Source organism: Ornithodoros turicata, chromosome 1 (genome assembly GCF_037126465.1).
Source record: "Ornithodoros turicata isolate Travis chromosome 1, ASM3712646v1, whole genome shotgun sequence".
In the NCBI taxonomy this organism is placed as follows: domain Eukaryota; kingdom Metazoa; phylum Arthropoda; class Arachnida; order Ixodida; family Argasidae; genus Ornithodoros; species Ornithodoros turicata.
In genome coordinates this window covers 10,136,661-10,154,076 of record NC_088201.1, presented here as the reverse complement: position 1 = coordinate 10,154,076, position 17,416 = coordinate 10,136,661, and the positions used below count along the sequence as shown (strand labels likewise).

General features: G+C 46.5%; 1 protein-coding gene and 1 pseudogene across 1 annotated transcript; one reads left to right on the top strand and one right to left on the bottom strand.

Moving 5' to 3' along the window:
- Window positions 1–7,271: 7,271 nt before the first annotated feature.
- Window positions 7,272–9,499, bottom strand: LOC135396161 (uncharacterized; annotated as a pseudogene).
- A 112-nt stretch (window positions 9,500–9,611) lies between these two features.
- LOC135395309 (uncharacterized) lies at window positions 9,612–11,312 on the top strand. The gene has a single exon (XM_064626755.1). It carries the CDS (start codon window positions 9,612–9,614, stop codon window positions 11,310–11,312), a length of 1,701 nt encoding a protein of 566 aa, XP_064482825.1.
- Window positions 11,313–17,416: the final 6,104 nt, after the last annotated feature.

Below are 17,416 nucleotides of genomic sequence, written 5' to 3'. Positions count from 1 at the left end.
ACGGTGGTGTTCGTATTCTGGGGCGCATTAAGCGCCCTGTGAACGATGTACCTTGGTGTATCCGAATGTTTATTAAATATATCCTGATCATTAAGCACCCCCCCCCCCCCCGATAAAGCGGCCAAAACTAAATAACTCACTCTACTCCTGGTAGTGCGCAGAAGCAAGTAGAATCACCATAGATGACTGCATTACATTTACAGAACAATGCTAGTGTCAGTGTCTGATACTGTAGTGGGAGGGGGGCTATTTATTTTGGCTGGAAAAACACTCCCTGATGCTGTATAGCTGACTGCGATCAAGCTTTCGAAATGGCTCTTAAACGGCCGAGTCTATGATGTGCGTGCGTGCGTGCGCGATTTGCTTCGTTTTTAGCCGTACGGTAAGTAGCAGAATCGCTTTGTAACGTATATATCGCTCGATGGTCGTACGTAAGAATCTGGCCACAATATTTGTACGTCTTAGATCTGACAGATGAAGCAGCGCTTCCGTGGACTAACGCAGAAAGTTGAGGCAGTCGGTGTTCTGACGTAGTTCTTCCCGTCCTTGTCTCCCACTGCTGCTGCTCTTATACCGCCACGTCACGCTTCTGCGGGGTTTCAATTTGTCGTCGCTTTTACTTCACGGGTGCCATTTTTCCCTCGAAGGTTACCTGCGCATGCTATCTCCATCCTGTAGATTTTGCTAACTGTGACGGAGCGCTTTAAGTGGCAGTTGGTGTCTAAGGCCATCCTTAAAACTCAGGATGGCAGGAGTATAGATGCACCAACCAATTCTTTCTTCATCGCCGGGGAATGCCTCTGCCCGTGGGACCTCCGCATTAACGCAAGAATAATCCAATACTGGGTCATCGACCAGGACAGTCGTTTCGTATGCAGCAGAACTAATTACTTTCGAGAGTTAGACAGCCTATAATATTAGCTTAGTGGTCGATTTTTTTTCGGGATTCGTACTTTGGGAGTAAAACGAGCGTAAATCCAAATACGCCCTCGTCGCAAAGCTGTTACGAACATATAAATTTGTCCCATGGGCACATTTCCTACAATTGTATTCATTGCCTCAAAAAGTTCAGCCCAGGCAATCCAGGGCTATTAATCCCAGATGGACCTCCACGTACAAATGAGAGAAGCGCAGGGGTTCTTAGGGTCAGTTTATGAGCGTTGTTTGGTTCGTAAAACATCATTGCACAATTGTGTGGCCTGCGCGATTTCTGATCACGCTGATAGCCTTCCTTGAAATTCCTTCCTCTTCGTTACGACGGTTACGTCTTTCACATCTATAGAAAAGTACTGCCGCTTAGGTCAAAGAACTGGGTTATAGAAAATGCAATGATGCATATGAAATTCACAAATTTTGTTTGCTCGTTTGTCATGTAAAACCGCCTCACGGTTACATTGGGTCTCACAGGATCATGGAAGGGCTCGAAAAGCATTACAGTGAACCCTGGTTATTATGACCACTCCCGTTCCCGCGGAGTTTGGTCATAAAGCGAATTGTCATATTAACGAGAAACGCTCCGTTCGCGGACCGGACAGACCGCTACGCACAACAAAAGCCTACGTAAGTAGGATTTATTGTCTGTGTATTTATTTTTCGAAAAATCTGTTAACAATGTCTGCTTCGAACAATCTTCAGTAATTAATTTTGCTAGATGGACAATAGCACCATCAATCGTGAACACGTTATCAATGTCCGTTCTTTGCTCAAAAACTACCTAGGCAACCTGTAGGGGAGATATAAAGTTTTATTAAAGAAAAAAAGGAAAGGTCAGCCACAGGTCGGCTTGCTATTCCAAAAAATAAAAATAATAAAAAGAAGGAAAACCTGTAGGGCTTCGCTTGCCTATGTCAGGAGGAGGAGAAATTAGGATTACGAACCCAGGGACAACACAGTGCGCAATCCTGGTGCGCAAGAGAGCTTTCAATCTTGCGGGTCAGAAAAGCTCCTTCCCTCGACTGCCAGTCCAGGACGTCACGTCATCCACCCAATAGTGACGCCTGTTCCTTTTGCTTTTTGCAGTTGTATTGGGCGCCGCCCGTCCCGTCTATGAAGCAGAGCACGCCGCCCTTACTCTCGCAACGTAGCAGACGATTCTCGGCAGCCAATAAAACTGTTCAGATGATATGACGTCACAACACGCCAGAGAGAGCTGGGAGAGATGGCCCCGTTGCGCGCCCTCTTGTAAGTCGCTGCCTGGAATCCTCTTGCAGGTAACGAATTGATCAATTTATCAATTGGCTATGGCCAAATTATTTTTAAAATTTGGAGCATAATTAGTATTCTGCTGGATATTGTATAAATATTTGCATTCTGTGTAATACTTGTATTTTATAAATTTGAATACTGCACAAAATTCGCATCTTGATAAATAATGATCCGACCGATCGACTGATTGATTGATTATCCCATATAGCACATGCGGAGCATTTACATTGCTCCCCATTGTTTCAATCTTTAGTGAGTTTTAGTGCATCGTACGCTATCGCCTTTGCGTGCGTATGGGATAGCGCGATGGTGCAGCGCATTGTGCGAAGCTCTCTTTTTTGTTTTGAGCGTGCGCAGAACCACCAACGCTACCCCTTATACGCAAAGACGATGGCGTACGAAACACTAAAATTCTCTCTTAATTCCGTATAATATCGAAGTGAACTGCGTGCAAAACCAATAACCAAAACCACCCAAAATTATCTTATCACGGTAAACAGCCTTCCACTGACACGGAAAAGAATCGGAACTAATAGACAGCGTTGATAACGTGACTTCCGAAGTACCGTATCTACACACAAAATGGCACAAAATCAGGGAAGCTCGTGAACCATATTGGTGATTGTGGAAGTCTGAGTTGGTCCAAGGAGCACAATGTACTGAAAGTCGAGTGCAATAGGTGTGAACGGTATGTGCCTTATCAATGTTCTTTAGTTGCATGAGCGTGTTCAAGGCCTTCCACCTACCCGTCCACCCCTATTGCACTCGACTTTCAGTACATTGTGCTGCTTGGGGGGGGGGGGCACGTCGTGTTGTTCTTTCATATTCCCAAGCTCAGGCTTCCCCAATCATGGATACCGTATCTACGGCACCCAATCAACGGATAAGGTTCTGAGTCATGCATGCTGCCATCGGTTCCAGTAGGTATCATGGTGATATTAGCGAGTGTTAGTAAGCCGCTGATAAGAGAGACTGCGTCCTCCCGCACGGTAGATTACCGTCGGCGCGGCCACGCAACTGCGCATGCTCAGATGACGTCACCCTCACCGTATCTCTCCGGCCGTCGCCGGAGCTCCGCTCGCTAGCCGCCATTATCGGAGACATTTACGGCAGTAAATTTCATTATGGCTGTGTCGTCTGCTACGGTGGCACCTGCTAGAAAGCGATTTACAATCGCCGACGACACGGCATTCAAAAGCGAAAGAACGACCGGAGCCCGACTTTTTTCTTCTTCGTCTCGATATGGGTTTGAGACCTTTCTTTCTGATCTCCCAGTGGTGTACTTCCGAAGAATATACAAGGTGTCCCGGCACAATGTATAAAGGATTTTTAAAAATAGATATATCACTTTTTCCGTGATGAAATCAATTGCAATATAGTATATGCTGAAGGGCGCTCCTTAGGAGGGCACCAGCAAACTCCTAAAGCAATGTCTTCATTAACTTTCGACAATTAACTTTTGAATTATAAAACCTACGAGGTTGTCCCAATGAGAACATCTGGTCCCTCCGGTTCCCTGATACCAATGCCGTTTCCAGAACAAAAATCCGTTCGATAGGTCGTCCACAAAAAATTTGGGAAGGAAAACCATTATATTCTTTATTTTGTTCATTGCGCATCTCAGAGACGCGTCATCCCTTCACTCCAGCTTGCTAAAAGTGTTCGCGCCGGCGTTGCCCCGGATACGATCGGTTCGCATTCACCGTATTTGTTGCCGATCGGGAGCTGCAAAATCCGGTTTGCCAAAACTCTCTAAGGTCGCGGTTAACTTACCGTGCGTCTACCGGAACCAATGACAGAGAGCGTGACTCACAATCTTATCTGCTGATAAAGTGCGGTAGCGGTCCACGAACAGTCGCTGTTATCGACTGTATACTGAGTCGATTTGCCATCTTTTGAAATTTCCTTCGCGTTCTGGAAAGCAGATTTTGGGGCCAAGACTGGCTGCATCTTTCAAACTTAACTCCCTCTTTTTAAGGAGACACCGCTGTACTACTTCTTTCTTTCTTTTTTTTTTTTGCGGAATGCTGAAAACGATTTAGCCGCTTGGCTTGCGGCCCAGCATGACTCCGAAATTGAAGTTTTCCGCAGTGTTGCGCCACTTGTACCATATTTCACAGATTCTCCCTCTTGATGCCGTCTACTAAAAGATTTCCAACTTTTTGTAGTTTCATTTGGCTTGGGGCTGTAATATTCGTCCCAGTATAGAAGTAGCACTTCTTCGTACGTTAACGTTTTCACTGCACAAGGTTGAACATTTGCCCAACAATACTTCAAATGTCGTCGAGTACGATGCCGCCAGTAAGAGCGCTCGCTTTTGCGCATCTTCCGTGGAACCATTGGCATCGAAGTACGCTTCAACTCGAATCAAATGCCCTTGGGTAATCAAGGGGCAATGCACTTGTCAAGCAGCCTCGTGGAAGTTGCAATAAAGCATAGTTTATCGTTATCAAATGCGAGGACCACTTCAAATGGAGGCAAATGCAATGTCATACCTTGTGCAATTCGCTGCAAGATGTATTCGGGGCCCCACGAAGCCAATGCCCGTCCCTCGTCGCCACTGTTATATCCTCATGCCAGTAGTCACTAGGCCTACCCAAGAAGCCATACTCACAGCTTCCTGCCTGAAACACGAATAAACTCTGTTCATTTACGGTAACGCGCCTTTCAAAAGGTCACTATAGCTTCCAAGGTCGTACACGTGATTGTTATCCCAAGAAACAACAGCGGAACCTAACGCAATAATTCGAGTCTCAATTCTCAGGAATACTGAATTTCCGTTTCAAACTCAGCTGCATCTCCAGCTACACTTGGAAAACTTCGCCGAGAAAGCGGCGCTCGTGCATCAGCAGCGAATTTTCCATTGTGCACCGTCCAGAAGCTCCCGCGGGAATGCCAAGACGCAGCCGAATCGATGCAAAGCCTGTGGCAGCAAATCCTTACGTGTATTCTGCAACACATTGTTTTTGCATTTCTACTCCAACACAAATTTCATCCTTGCGGCGAAACTCTGCGGGAACAGGACAGAACTCTCATTTCGTTCAATCGCGCTATAACTCGCGAGTGGGATTTTCGCTAAAATTGCGATTCGCATCCAATGGTACTCGAAGGTGCTCGAAGGTGTACTTGTCGTGTAAGGCTCGGGTACCAAGAAGGTACTCGAGCATGTCTGACCCGCAGTGCTGACTATGCGGAGACTGCTCGATTCATGTTCGGAGCGACTAATGACTCGTGTATACATGATAAGTCAGACTATATATATAAAAGGCGCCTTGAAACATTCATTACTTTTTGCACTTTCCCGCTTTCCTACTTTTTGTCGCAACGTAAGACAAACACACTTTGCTTTAGGCTAGCATCAGTGCGTTCCCTTGTAAAACTTGAAAGTTGGCAGACAAACAGCGGCAAGCGTGGAAGTGAGTAACCCAGACCGAAATCAATGGGTGTTGCTATGTGATTTGGACTTAACAAACTGTAAAGGAGCTCATAATAACGTTTGTCAGCTACGACATGGGTTGGGGAGTGGCGACACATCAGAAAAAAAATCATAAACGACGAATCAACTAACAATAATATAAGTAAGTCGTAAAAATATTTTGGGGGGCTGTTAGATGAAGACGAGGCTCGAGGAGGTAAGCCCGAAGCGCGCGATGTAGAGAAAGAGAATACAGTTATTCCAGACGGAACGCTAAGCTCATTTGCACATTCTGTACTTCACTAAAATTAACATTTAGGAACGGGTTCGAATCCGGGCGGCGGCTGTGCTGTCTGGGTGTTTTCCGTGGGTTTTCCTCATACCCTATGAGACAAATGTCGGCACAGTTCCCTGTGAAGTTCCCAGTTGCCTGCCTGAGCGCGGCCGACTACGACAAGCAGTTTCATCGCCACCGCCACCACCACCCCCAACATTTATGAGACGCCCCCTTGAGCTTTCTTCTTCGTTTTATACTTCCGTAACAACAAACCCGAGTGGATCTTGACTCAACTCTCCACGTTCTTCGACTTTCATACTTCCGTTGAGGACTTTCATGTTCTCACGATCCGATTTTCGCAGGGGTAATGAGCGGTAACTGTTCCATGCAAAAGGCTTCGTGCTAAAAATAAGCCCCTAGCAGGAAACCATGGTACAAGACCCCAGCAAGCTTTGTACCTGTCCTGAAAGACGAACGCAGCAATAACGTCCAATGTTCCAAGACCAGGCACTCGTGCATACTCCAGCAATTCCGCCTTTGATGTCATCTTTTCGCGCTATTCCCCTTCTAAGTGCTAACGTAATGAAAATGCGCGATGCCCAAGACATTCCTTTGTCTTCTTTTTTTTTCTTTTTTCATTCATAACGTCAGCAAAATTCCCATCGTTTCTCTCACGAAGAGGCAACGTAACTCTCAAAGCCACGCCAAAGAGAGATACCGGCTATTGTTAGAGTTGATTGCTCGACCCCTTTCATGTGATATTGGAATTCGATGAAACACCCTAATTGCCTATTCATTATCTGTCACTCCGTCGCGCATCACACGAGCAATTGATAAAGCTGAAAGCTATTATCGGCCCCCAAGGAAAAGTTCACTTCTGACGAGATGAGCGTGGATCAAGTGCGTCGCTAGAAAAATTCACTCCGCGGTCGCTTATTATGAGGAGTACTTCAGACGCGACGGCAGTAGATTGCAAACGCCTCACCCTGATTGGGAGGGAGTAATGGCGTACCCAGCCTGAAATCGACAACAACGAAAAGAACCAATCCATAGCACGTGCTGGTGAATCTCACCGAGAACCTTATAGTTGTCTCCCTAGCGGTGTGCTCGTGTGTGTGTGTGCCATGCAGTGTGTTTCGATAGGCCCAATTTCTTATACATATAATGTCAGAGTGTAAGCAGAGAACATTACATGGAGAGGTGCAGGATATGCGAAAAGAGAACAGCATGGTGGAAAAGCGCACAGAAGACACGGACAAAAAGGGAGACGACACCACTTGCGCTACTCACAACTCTATATTTAATCAAAAGACACAAAAACACAAAAAACACAAAAACACGCACATCGCAACGCCCCTTACGGCAGCAACAGCTTCAGTCAGGGTCATCCCAAACAGCGATAAGAGGCCTCCACCCGCTGCTATCAAGGAAGAAAATCTCCCTCTCCGATAATGTTACCGATGCCTGACTCACACACTTAACGCCCATCTTACTGATAGCATAGGCCTCTACTAATTCTCTAGTCAAGGCATTAGAGGACACCGCAACAACTACAGTGTCTTGAAACATCGGGTTGCACACACATCTACTGCAATGCAACGCAAGATGACCAGAGGGTGTGCCTCCCAAGGATGAAGCATGCTCTCTGAGCCTTATATTGACGCACCGACCCGTCTGGCCTATATAACATCGACCACATGAGAGGGGGATACTGTAGATCACACCCAGCCGACAGGACACAAAAGGCTTAACATGCTTGACATCACATATAGGCTTCCGTGCCGGAGACTTGACAATCGCCGATAACTTGCTCAGCTTAAAGGGGGCTGAAAACAGCACATTAACACCAAAACGCTCCCCAACCTTCTTTAGGTTATGAGACAGAGAGTGAACATACGGGACGACAAGGAACTTCTTGCGCCTAGACTCTCCCTCCTGGTCAGTAACAGTTTGACACTTAAACCCCCTCAGTAACTTGTCACAGACACTCTGGAGCAAAGACACTGGGTATCCGTTCTGAAGAATGCGGTCACACTGCTGAGTGTACGCCTCAGCAACCTTGTGCAAACATGACTTATTAAGAGCTGCAACAATACAAGACCTAACAATTCCTCTTTTTATACGATCTTAGAGTGCCCTGATTCAAAAGGCAGCAACGCCTTTTTCGACCTTGGGGAAAAACCCCAGCACAGGTGATCCTTACTAGACCACAACCTAAGATCTAAAAACCTGAGGACCCCTTCTACAGCAACTTCGCTCGTGAACTTCAGGCCAACACCGAAGCGATGAAACACATCTGTCACCTGCCGAGCCCTATCCTCACAGACGTGCACCTCCCCCAAAGCATCAAGCGGCAAAAGCACTAAATAGTCATCCACATACCTGAAAGCCCGTTTTACCCCCACCACTGTGGGCAACACACCCGACACTTGAGAGTCAACCTCAGTTAGAAAAACGTCACTCAGTACAGGCGCAACTGAAGAGCCGATGCAAATTCCCTTCTTTTGCACATAGAAGCCTGCCCCATCCGTAACAATCGTAGACGAAAGATAGCACTTCAACAGCTCCAAGAAACCGTCAACGGTAGTGCCACAGCTGTTTTGGAACTTCACACTCCCATGTGCCTCAATGCGATCCCTGGTGATCCTGAAGAGCGGTTCATGAGGTATTGAATAATAAAGATCTTCGATGTCAATAGACATTAGGCTCACTCCTCCTTTCTCAAAGGCCCGTATACCTTCAATGACCTCACTTGAGCCACGAACCAAGAACGGGTCCGGGAGGTCGACCTCTGAGAGATGACGCTGTAAGTACCGAGATACCACCTCCTGCCAGGTGCTCCTCTCCGACACGATAGACCTCAAAGGACACCCTGGTTTATGCGTCTTGGCCGAGAAGAAAATCTCCAGAGACAACTTGGGCCGTTTTTTGATACCATTAACAAGCGCCTTAAGCTCCATTCCATCACAAAGGCCGAGCATCCTGGTGCGCATCTTTTTGATCGTCGAGGCCTGTACATCTTTAAAATTCTTCTCAAGCGCCAGAACCTTCCGGTCTTGAAAAGAGGACTCAGACATAACCACGAATCCTCCTTCTTTGTCGGATGTGAGTAAGGCCAAGTTCGAAGTTCTAACAAAGTGAGTCACTCCCTGAATGTCGACACTTTTTCTGTTACTGGTTGATGACCTTTCCAACGCGTGTACTCCCTCCTGTACACACCGATCGGAAATGTTCTCCTCAGTCCGTCTGGCAATAGAGCGCACCCACGTGAGAGCCTCCGGAGCCTGAACCCTCGGAGGAACACAGAACTTCGGACCCCTCTCAAGGACACCTCTGACAGAGGACGGGACATCCACATCTCCTAAGACAACCAAACGATTGCCCTGACGACACTTGTTCACAACAGAGTCCTTAGCTGAACGAAGATACCGAAGGGTCGGCTTCCAGAAGACCTCAGTCAAAACCACTGCCTCCTGCCGGTACCGCGCAAACCTTGTATGTGACCTATCTGAACGAGCCACTTCCGCAGCACAGATAACCCTGAGGCATTCGGAATACACCCGAGATTGATGCCATAACTCACAGCGAAGGATCTTGAGCATCCGTCTACGATGACCTATTGACGGAGACACACCACCAAATAGAGCAGTCACCTCAGGCAGGGAAACCCCGGTTCGCAGCGCAAAGGAGCACGCCCGTGGTTATGTCGTGGTTATGTCTGAGTCCTCTTTTCAAGACCGGAAGGTTCTGGCGCTTGAGAAGAATTTTAAAGATGTACAGGCCTCGACGATCAAAAAGATGCGCACCAGGATGCTCGGCCTTTGTGATGGAATGGAGCTTAAGGCGCTTGTTAATGGTATCAAAAAACGGCCCAAGTTGTCTCTGGAGATTTTCTTCTCGGCCAAGACGCATAAACCAGGGTGTCCTTTGAGGTCTATCGTGTCGGAGAGGAGCACCTGGCAGGAGGTGGTATCTCGGTACTTACAGCGTCATCTCTCAGAGGTCGACCTCCCGGACCCGTTCTTGGTTCGTGGCTCAAGTGAGGTCATTGAAGGTATACGGGCCTTTGAGAAAGGAGGAGTGAGCCTAATGTCTATTGACATCGAAGATCTTTATTATTCAATACCTCATGAACCGCTCTTCAGGATCACCAGGGATCGCATTGAGGCACATGGGAGTGTGAAGTTCCAAAACAGCTGTGGCACTACCGTTGACGGTTTCTTGGAGCTGTTGAAGTGCTATCTTTCGTCTACGATTGTTACGGATGGGGCAGGCTTCTATGTGCAAAAGAAGGGAATTTGCATCGGCTCTTCAGTTGCGCCTGTACTGAGTGACGTTTTTCTAACTGAGGTTGACTCTCAAGTGTCGGGTGTGTTGCCCACAGTGGTGGGGGTAAAACGGGCTTTCAGGTATGTGGATGACTATTTAGTGCTTTTGCCGCTTGATGCTTTGGGGGAGGTGCACGTCTGTGAGGATAGGGCTCGGCAGGTGACAGATGTGTTTCATCGCTTCGGTGTTGGCCTGAAGTTCACGAGCGAAGTTGCTGTAGAAGGGGTCCTCAGGTTTTTAGATCTTAGGTTGTGGTCTAGTAAGGATCACCTGTGCTGGGGTTTTTCCCCAAGGTCGAAAAAGGCGTTGCTGCCTTTTGAATCAGGGCACTCTAAGATCGTAAAAAGAGGAATTGTTAGGTCTTGTATGGTTGCAGCTCTTAATAAGTCATGTTTGCACAAGGTTGCTGAGGCGTACACTCAGCAGTGTGACCGCATTCTTCAGAACGGATACCCAGTGTCTTTGCTCCAGAGTGTCTGTGACAAGTTACTGAGGGGGTTTAAGTGTCAAACTGTTACTGACCAGGAGGGAGAGTCTAGGCGCAAGAAGTTCCTTGTCGTCCCGTATGTTCACTCTCTGTCTCATAACCTAAAGAAGGTTGGGGAGCGTTTTGGTGTTAATGTGCTGTTTTCAGCCCCCTTTAAGCTGAGCAAGTTATCGGCGATTGTCAAGTCTCCGGCACGGAAGCCTATATGTGATGTCAAGCATGTTAAGCCTTTTGTGTCCTGTCGGCTGGGTGTGATCTACAGTATCCCCCTCTCATGTGGTCGATGTTATATAGGCCAGACGGGTCGGTGCGTCAATATAAGGCTCAGAGAGCATGCTTCATCCTTGGGAGGCACACCCTCTGGTCATCTTGCGTTGCATTGCAGTAGATGTGTGTGCAACCCGATGTTTCAAGACACTGTAGTTGTTGCGGTGTCCTCTAATGCCTTGACTAGAGAATTAGTAGAGGCCTATGCTATCAGTAAGATGGGCGTTAAGTGTGTGAGTCAGGCATCGGTAACATTATCGGAGAGGGAGATTTTCTTCCTTGATAGCAGCGGGTGGAGGCCTCTTATCGCTGTTTGGGATGACCCTGACTGAAGCTGTTGCTGCCGTAAGGGGCGTTGCGATGTGCGTGTTTTTGTGTTTTTTGTGTTTTTGTGTCTTTTGATTAAATATAGAGTTGTGAGTAGCGCAAGTGGTGTCGTCTCCCTTTTTGTCCGTGTCTTCTGTGCGCTTTTCCACCATGCTGTATCCTTACCAACTAGCCCAACGTTGTTTGTTGTTAAAAGAGAACAGTCCCGTCCAGGCAAGAGACCGAGGCTTTTAGTATGTCACAATATACGAAAAAATACTTGCTCAGTCATTAGTGCTTCATTTATTTCAGCCTCGGCACAGTTACTTTCCATCAATTAATCATTCATTACGCTCGCGTGCGGTGCTATATTACACAGTCGCAAGTACAGGGGGATTGCTAGTTGAAAACAGACGCGCTTCTCCCGATGGTCTGCTATGCGCAAAGCATAACTCAGAATGCATAAGTGATGTTGTATAAAAAGCGTTGCATTCTGTCACACAGTTACAAGCATTCATCACCTTTCTTTTCTTCCCTCTTCTAACTGTTTCATTAGTCCCACAACAGCCAGCCTCTTTTACTTTCCTCCCCTGATGGGCTCACTGTTGCACTCGCTATATCCTCCAGCGGTTTGCGGAATAAGTATATATATGTGGAACGAAACGTGAATGAAATAGACTAGCTCTAAAACGCCCGTAAAGTTGGCAGAGGTAGCCGAGTGAAAAGGACGAAATATTAGGAGAGAAGATAATGGTGAGCAAAAACGAAAACAAACCAAATAAGAAATGAAAGTAGAACAGTACAACAAGCAGGATAATTTTATTCGGTGTGTTAAAGGGGATGAGACAGGTCATCCCACGTTATCCCAGATAAGCGTAAAAGACGGTTCTCTTTGCACAAATGTGAACTTGCATTGAAAGTTTCACAGCGAAAAGTGTAATAGAAGCGGAGAGAATGGGCACCGCGAATACCGAAACTCATGCAGCTCTGACATCACAGCGCACGCCGCTGCCAGTGAGGCAGTGCACGAGAAGTCACGTGCTAACGGCTGCCAATAGGAATGGACTCAACTCTGAGCTCTCTGACGTCGACGCTTCGTTCGGGAGTGTGTTCGAGGGCTGGTATCTTGCTAAGTACCACACGTAGAAGAATCATTCTTTGTTCTTCCGTATTCTGGCGTGCAGTACAATGAGTCCGTAATGCAATGAACCACATCTATAAAAGTGTCCCAACCCTTTTAACATTGGGTAGTGTTTTACCGGGTGTTTCACGAAGGTCTCCCGGCTGAATAATTCGTGAACAGGTGGCGCTATCCAAAAACTTTGTTCAGTGAGCATCCCCGAGACATCGGCCAACAACTGAGCAGTGAGCGGCTCATTTGCATACGCTCATTAATTTAATAGAATTCCTAACATTTAAATTTCACTTCGGACGCTTTTCGGAACCTCTGTTTCACCGATCGGAACCTCGAGCGAAAAATATTCCAGCAAAAAACCACGTCGACGCTATAGTGAATTTTCGAGTAATTAAGAAGAAAGGAACCTTCTCTGATGTGGTGCGCAGGGGAGTGGCACCACTCAGAGTATCGGTGGAGACCCAGACCTCTGGGGCTCCCCTCCACACTCCCCAACACAAAGAGAGGGACACTGAGGGTTCTCCCCAAGTGGCCTCTCAGACGAACAGCCTTGGATTGATGACGAGCTTTTTGTCACTGGGTCGCGCGACACGACGCTGGCCCTGTGGCGGGTACGGGATCAAAATTCCAATCCCATAAACTACGGACACTTGTCTCCACTGATGGTACGACCATGCAGAAATGCTGAAAACGTCCGTTGCGCGGAGCAGCGTACCAATGCGCCATTGCGCTCATCTATCTCACCATAGTTTTGGCGCTCTATGGCCTTTGTTGCCTTTGTGCCATTAAACACATAATCAATCAAGCAATCAATCATCTATCTGGCTGCAAATTACGTGCATCTGCCTGGTTCCACACAGAGGTAGCGGTTTCATCACTAAACCACTAAGTGTCGACGCGGTGGTCCTTCTTCTTTCTTTCTTTTCCTTTTTAGGTATTTTGCGCTGAAGGTCCCGATACCTAAAAGAGGTTTCGAAAGCGTCCAAAGTAAAATTTACAAGTTAGGAGTTTTATTTAATTAATGAGCCTATGCAAACGAGTCGTTCACTACTCAGTTCTTGGCCGATGTCTCAGTGATGCACACTGAAAAGAAAGCTTTTCGGTAGCGCCGCCTGTTTACGAATTATTCAGCCGGGGGACCTTCGTTAAACACCCGGTATACTTCGCAATGCAAATAGAAGTGCCGTCATTGTTGAACCCTCCAACCCTCTATTTCGCTTTCACTTGTCGTGTTTACACCAGCGCAATCTGCAAAACACTTCAGACTAAAGAGGAATGAAAAGAGCACCATTGTCTTGATGCAACACAGGACCTGTCTCGCTGCTTCGAACAACATTGTTTTTGAGAACATCGTATATCTGAAACAAGCGAACAGTTGAAGAGAGGTACTGTATAAGTGTTTTTTTTTTTGTTTTTTTCGCGTGGAAAATATTTTCGCGTTTTTGAACAAAGCTGATTCGAGGAGTGATTCGCGAGAACTTAAATTCGCGACACAGGTTTCCGGCAATGCTTTCCTCTGGTCTGTCGTGCCGCGGTCAACACTCGGGCATATTTTGGCACGTACCAAGACATCTGTTGTTCACGAGGATGGCGGCATTCTAGGTCGATCCCTTTCCTCTCCTCACAGACACGGGAGGAAAATCCCCGTACAATGGCCTTTAGGGACCCTGCAGGAGGCCATATTGGCCGTGTGCAGGTCAGCTAATTCATTTTAGCAGTTCCCATTTAGTATCACTCAGGGCAGCGAAGAATTCGGTTGAGATGTCGTACTATCATACAAGCTGCTTTTGAGAAGGCGGGGAAAGACATACAGTGGAATGCGTTTGTAGGAGTAACAAAACGTGATCAATTCTCGTTTCTTTACATCTTGCCTGATGGGATAAGACAGCCTCCCGCGACTTGCTTAAACTACCTACGCTGGACGGAGTAAAAAGGGTCAAGATGGTCACGGTAGCGTCGAACGCCGCACGATTTTCGCTCTCATATGGCCAGAGTTATTCGCGGGAACTTAAAGTCGCGACTTTGAAGGAATGCGCGAAAAACGCGAAAAATAATTCAGCGCGAAAAAAAAAAAAAGAACTTCTTCAGTATATCCGGCTTACGTACATTCCTCCTCTGAGATGTTTTGCTCTAACATTTTACTCAGACTTCTCTGCCCTGTTTGAGATGGTTTTACACCACTCGAACAAAAGGGGCCTCCAAAATGCTTTTTCCAGTATACAGAATCACACAAATGACTGAGACGAAATAAGAGGAGAGTGTTCGCCTCCACCCTGTTGTTTGATTGCACAAAAGCAAGAACAAGAAATTAGCTAATTGTGAATCGCGTATAAATGCTATAGGCAAGTACCGACAAATATAAATTGCAAAACATGTGTGTGTGTGTTTGTTTCGTATTTTACTAGCACCACACGTGTAAAGCAAGTGCACGCTACTGATACTTTTTGAAGTCATACTAGCATCTAGTCATCTGTTTATGATAATGATTTCAATGGTTCGGCCTTCGACCGCGTAGTCGCGCATGTGAAGCAGCTTAGGCAATCAGTCCGGGTTTTTCCTTTTTCTTTTTCGTTTTTTTTTTATTCACATTGAGCATATTACAATGTGGGTCGGCTCTGTGCAAAAAGCTGCGTATGCAAGCTTGGCGCACACTCTTCGCAAAATTATCAATATTGCACTGGACGCGTGTGTTCCCGAGCGGAACACAGAGTTTCTGAGTGAGCATTTAGTATGCGCTACCGAGGGGCTGCCGGGAACAAACGTGCTCAGCGAGACCAAACAGACACAGCAGGCGACCACAGACTCCGTGACTGTGCTCGTAACAGCTAAGCAGTAAGTTGAGCTAAGCGCTACAGAAATCGTAATTCCTGACAAAAGAGGATGATTCGAAATACAGAAAGGCAGCATGAGGTGAGAAGGAAATAATGGCAGATAACGGCCTCGGAAAGGAAGAGGGGGGGCTACATTCAATGAATTATTACGATCACCGCACAGTTTACAACCGCAATAAAGCACAGATAGAGATGGATAGACCTGTTTCTGTGGGCCAGGTAACGGCGAGTGAACAGCAACGTCAGCGCCCCAAAATATAATAATAATAATAACTTTATTTTTGTTATGGTACCCAAAAACAACCACTAGGGTCAATATAATAATATGTATAATATGTATATATATAATAATATGTATAATATATAATATATAATAAAAAATATGCAACGCGCGGTAGTTTAGCCATTAGCCCTGGCTGGTTTGGCAGACGACGTGGCACGTTCAGATACATGGTCCCCGAGTTGTTCGCACTTGGCAAGGTGCGTCGCTTTTCTGTGTGATTTCCTACGGGTTTTGTAGCTCTCCTTGGACCTTGATGCATAGAGCTTGAAACACCACGCAGAACCCGCTGATGAAATTCCTCACTGTTTGGATCCGTGGCCGCTTGGGCTCGAAATGACGCTGTGCAAACTTTGCTGCAACAGCCCTATAACACACCATTGTTCTACGTATTCTGCCGCCCACCTGGTAGCTCCGTAGTTTCGGTATCACGTAGATTATGACCAACCGGAAGTAAAACTGAAACGGAGAGCCGAAGAGCAAATAGCGAGAGGTGAATAGTCTTAGTAGATGGGAAGAACGGTCGCGATAACGGTTCCGAAATCGCAGTAAGCCCATCGCGCTGTTTCCCCGAAGTATACCTGACATCACATTCCTCGCACAACGGCGGAAAATTGTTCGTTACGCTTTCCTTTTTGGAACAAACATTTGTTACGCGTACAATAAAAGCTCGCTGTGCGAACACTCGGAAAACACAACGGAACACGAGTGCTGCAACAGAATGAACAGTCTTCAGAGATCATTAACGGTCATTTACGTCGTTGAGGTCATGAAAGACACTATCGCGCAAAGACCTAAAAATAACCGATAATGTCAGCGCGCGAAAGAAGCGCAGATCGTTACAGCACACTCGAATTTACCGTCCAGTCGTTCGAAATCAACTAAAAAAGAAACAATAAAAAAAAGATCACAGCCAATTCGAGTCGAAGTACGACGCTTCCTTTGCCGCATCTAAGATTCCCGAGCAATTCGATATGCATCACACTTAGGTTTACACTTCGGAGCCATTAGTGACAATGAAATTTCGCCCAAAATGTTTTTTAGTTTCATCCTCGCGAACACTGGAGGCTTTAGAAAGGTGTTTTTTTTTTTTACTTTGAATTTGGTGTCTCTTTTCGCGCATATTTCAACCTGATACTTAATCAACCGATGCAAGGGTAACGAGGAAAATTGAGCCGAGGCGGAATAACTTTGTCCTTTTCGCATAAAAGAGCGCTTTTTCTTCGTCTCGGGACATTCTCGTTCGTCGTTTAGAATCTTCGTTGACATCTGCACGCATTAGGGCCACAGTTTTATTCATCGCCGATGGATTTATCTTGTTGCTGATCTTAAGGAAACGAACGCACTTCGCTAATGACACTCATTAGATTTTATAGAGACGTGGCCTGCTTTTGAGAGACGAATATTTTGGTTTTGCTATCAGTGAAGACATTTAATAGGCGGAACAAGTGCCTACCCTCATTATGACTTGCCTCGAATCTACTCCAATTCCATTATCTTAACTTACCTGCCTAAAGAGGATTATCTGATAGCCATACAGAGAAATTCTTTCGTTCCTGCTGCCCTCTCGTTTTGAAAGGTTGCCGGCATAGAGGAGACGTTTGCATTGGGTGATTGCGGAAGTAACGCCAAGATATCGTGGTAGCGAGTGATGGCTTGAGAAACGCTGACTTGGAGTAACACCAAGTGTGTCGTGGTTTCGATCAGCTCTCGACTTTTGTGGCTCGTTTCGTATTGAATTCTGTGCGCCCTTCGCGCCACGCTCCCGCCAGCGTTTCGCACCAGCTTCAGAGACGGGCAAATGAGTACTGATTATCAACGGATAATGGCGCATTGATTGATTCATTCATTGTAAACTTCCTTCCTCCAGCGTTGCGCTATCAA

What these genes read in the sequence shown, in the direction of transcription:
- LOC135395309 (XM_064626755.1), top strand. Translation starts at nt 9,612, where the DNA reads ATGTCTGAGTCCTCTTTTCAAGACCGGAAGGTTCTGGCGCTTGAGAAG.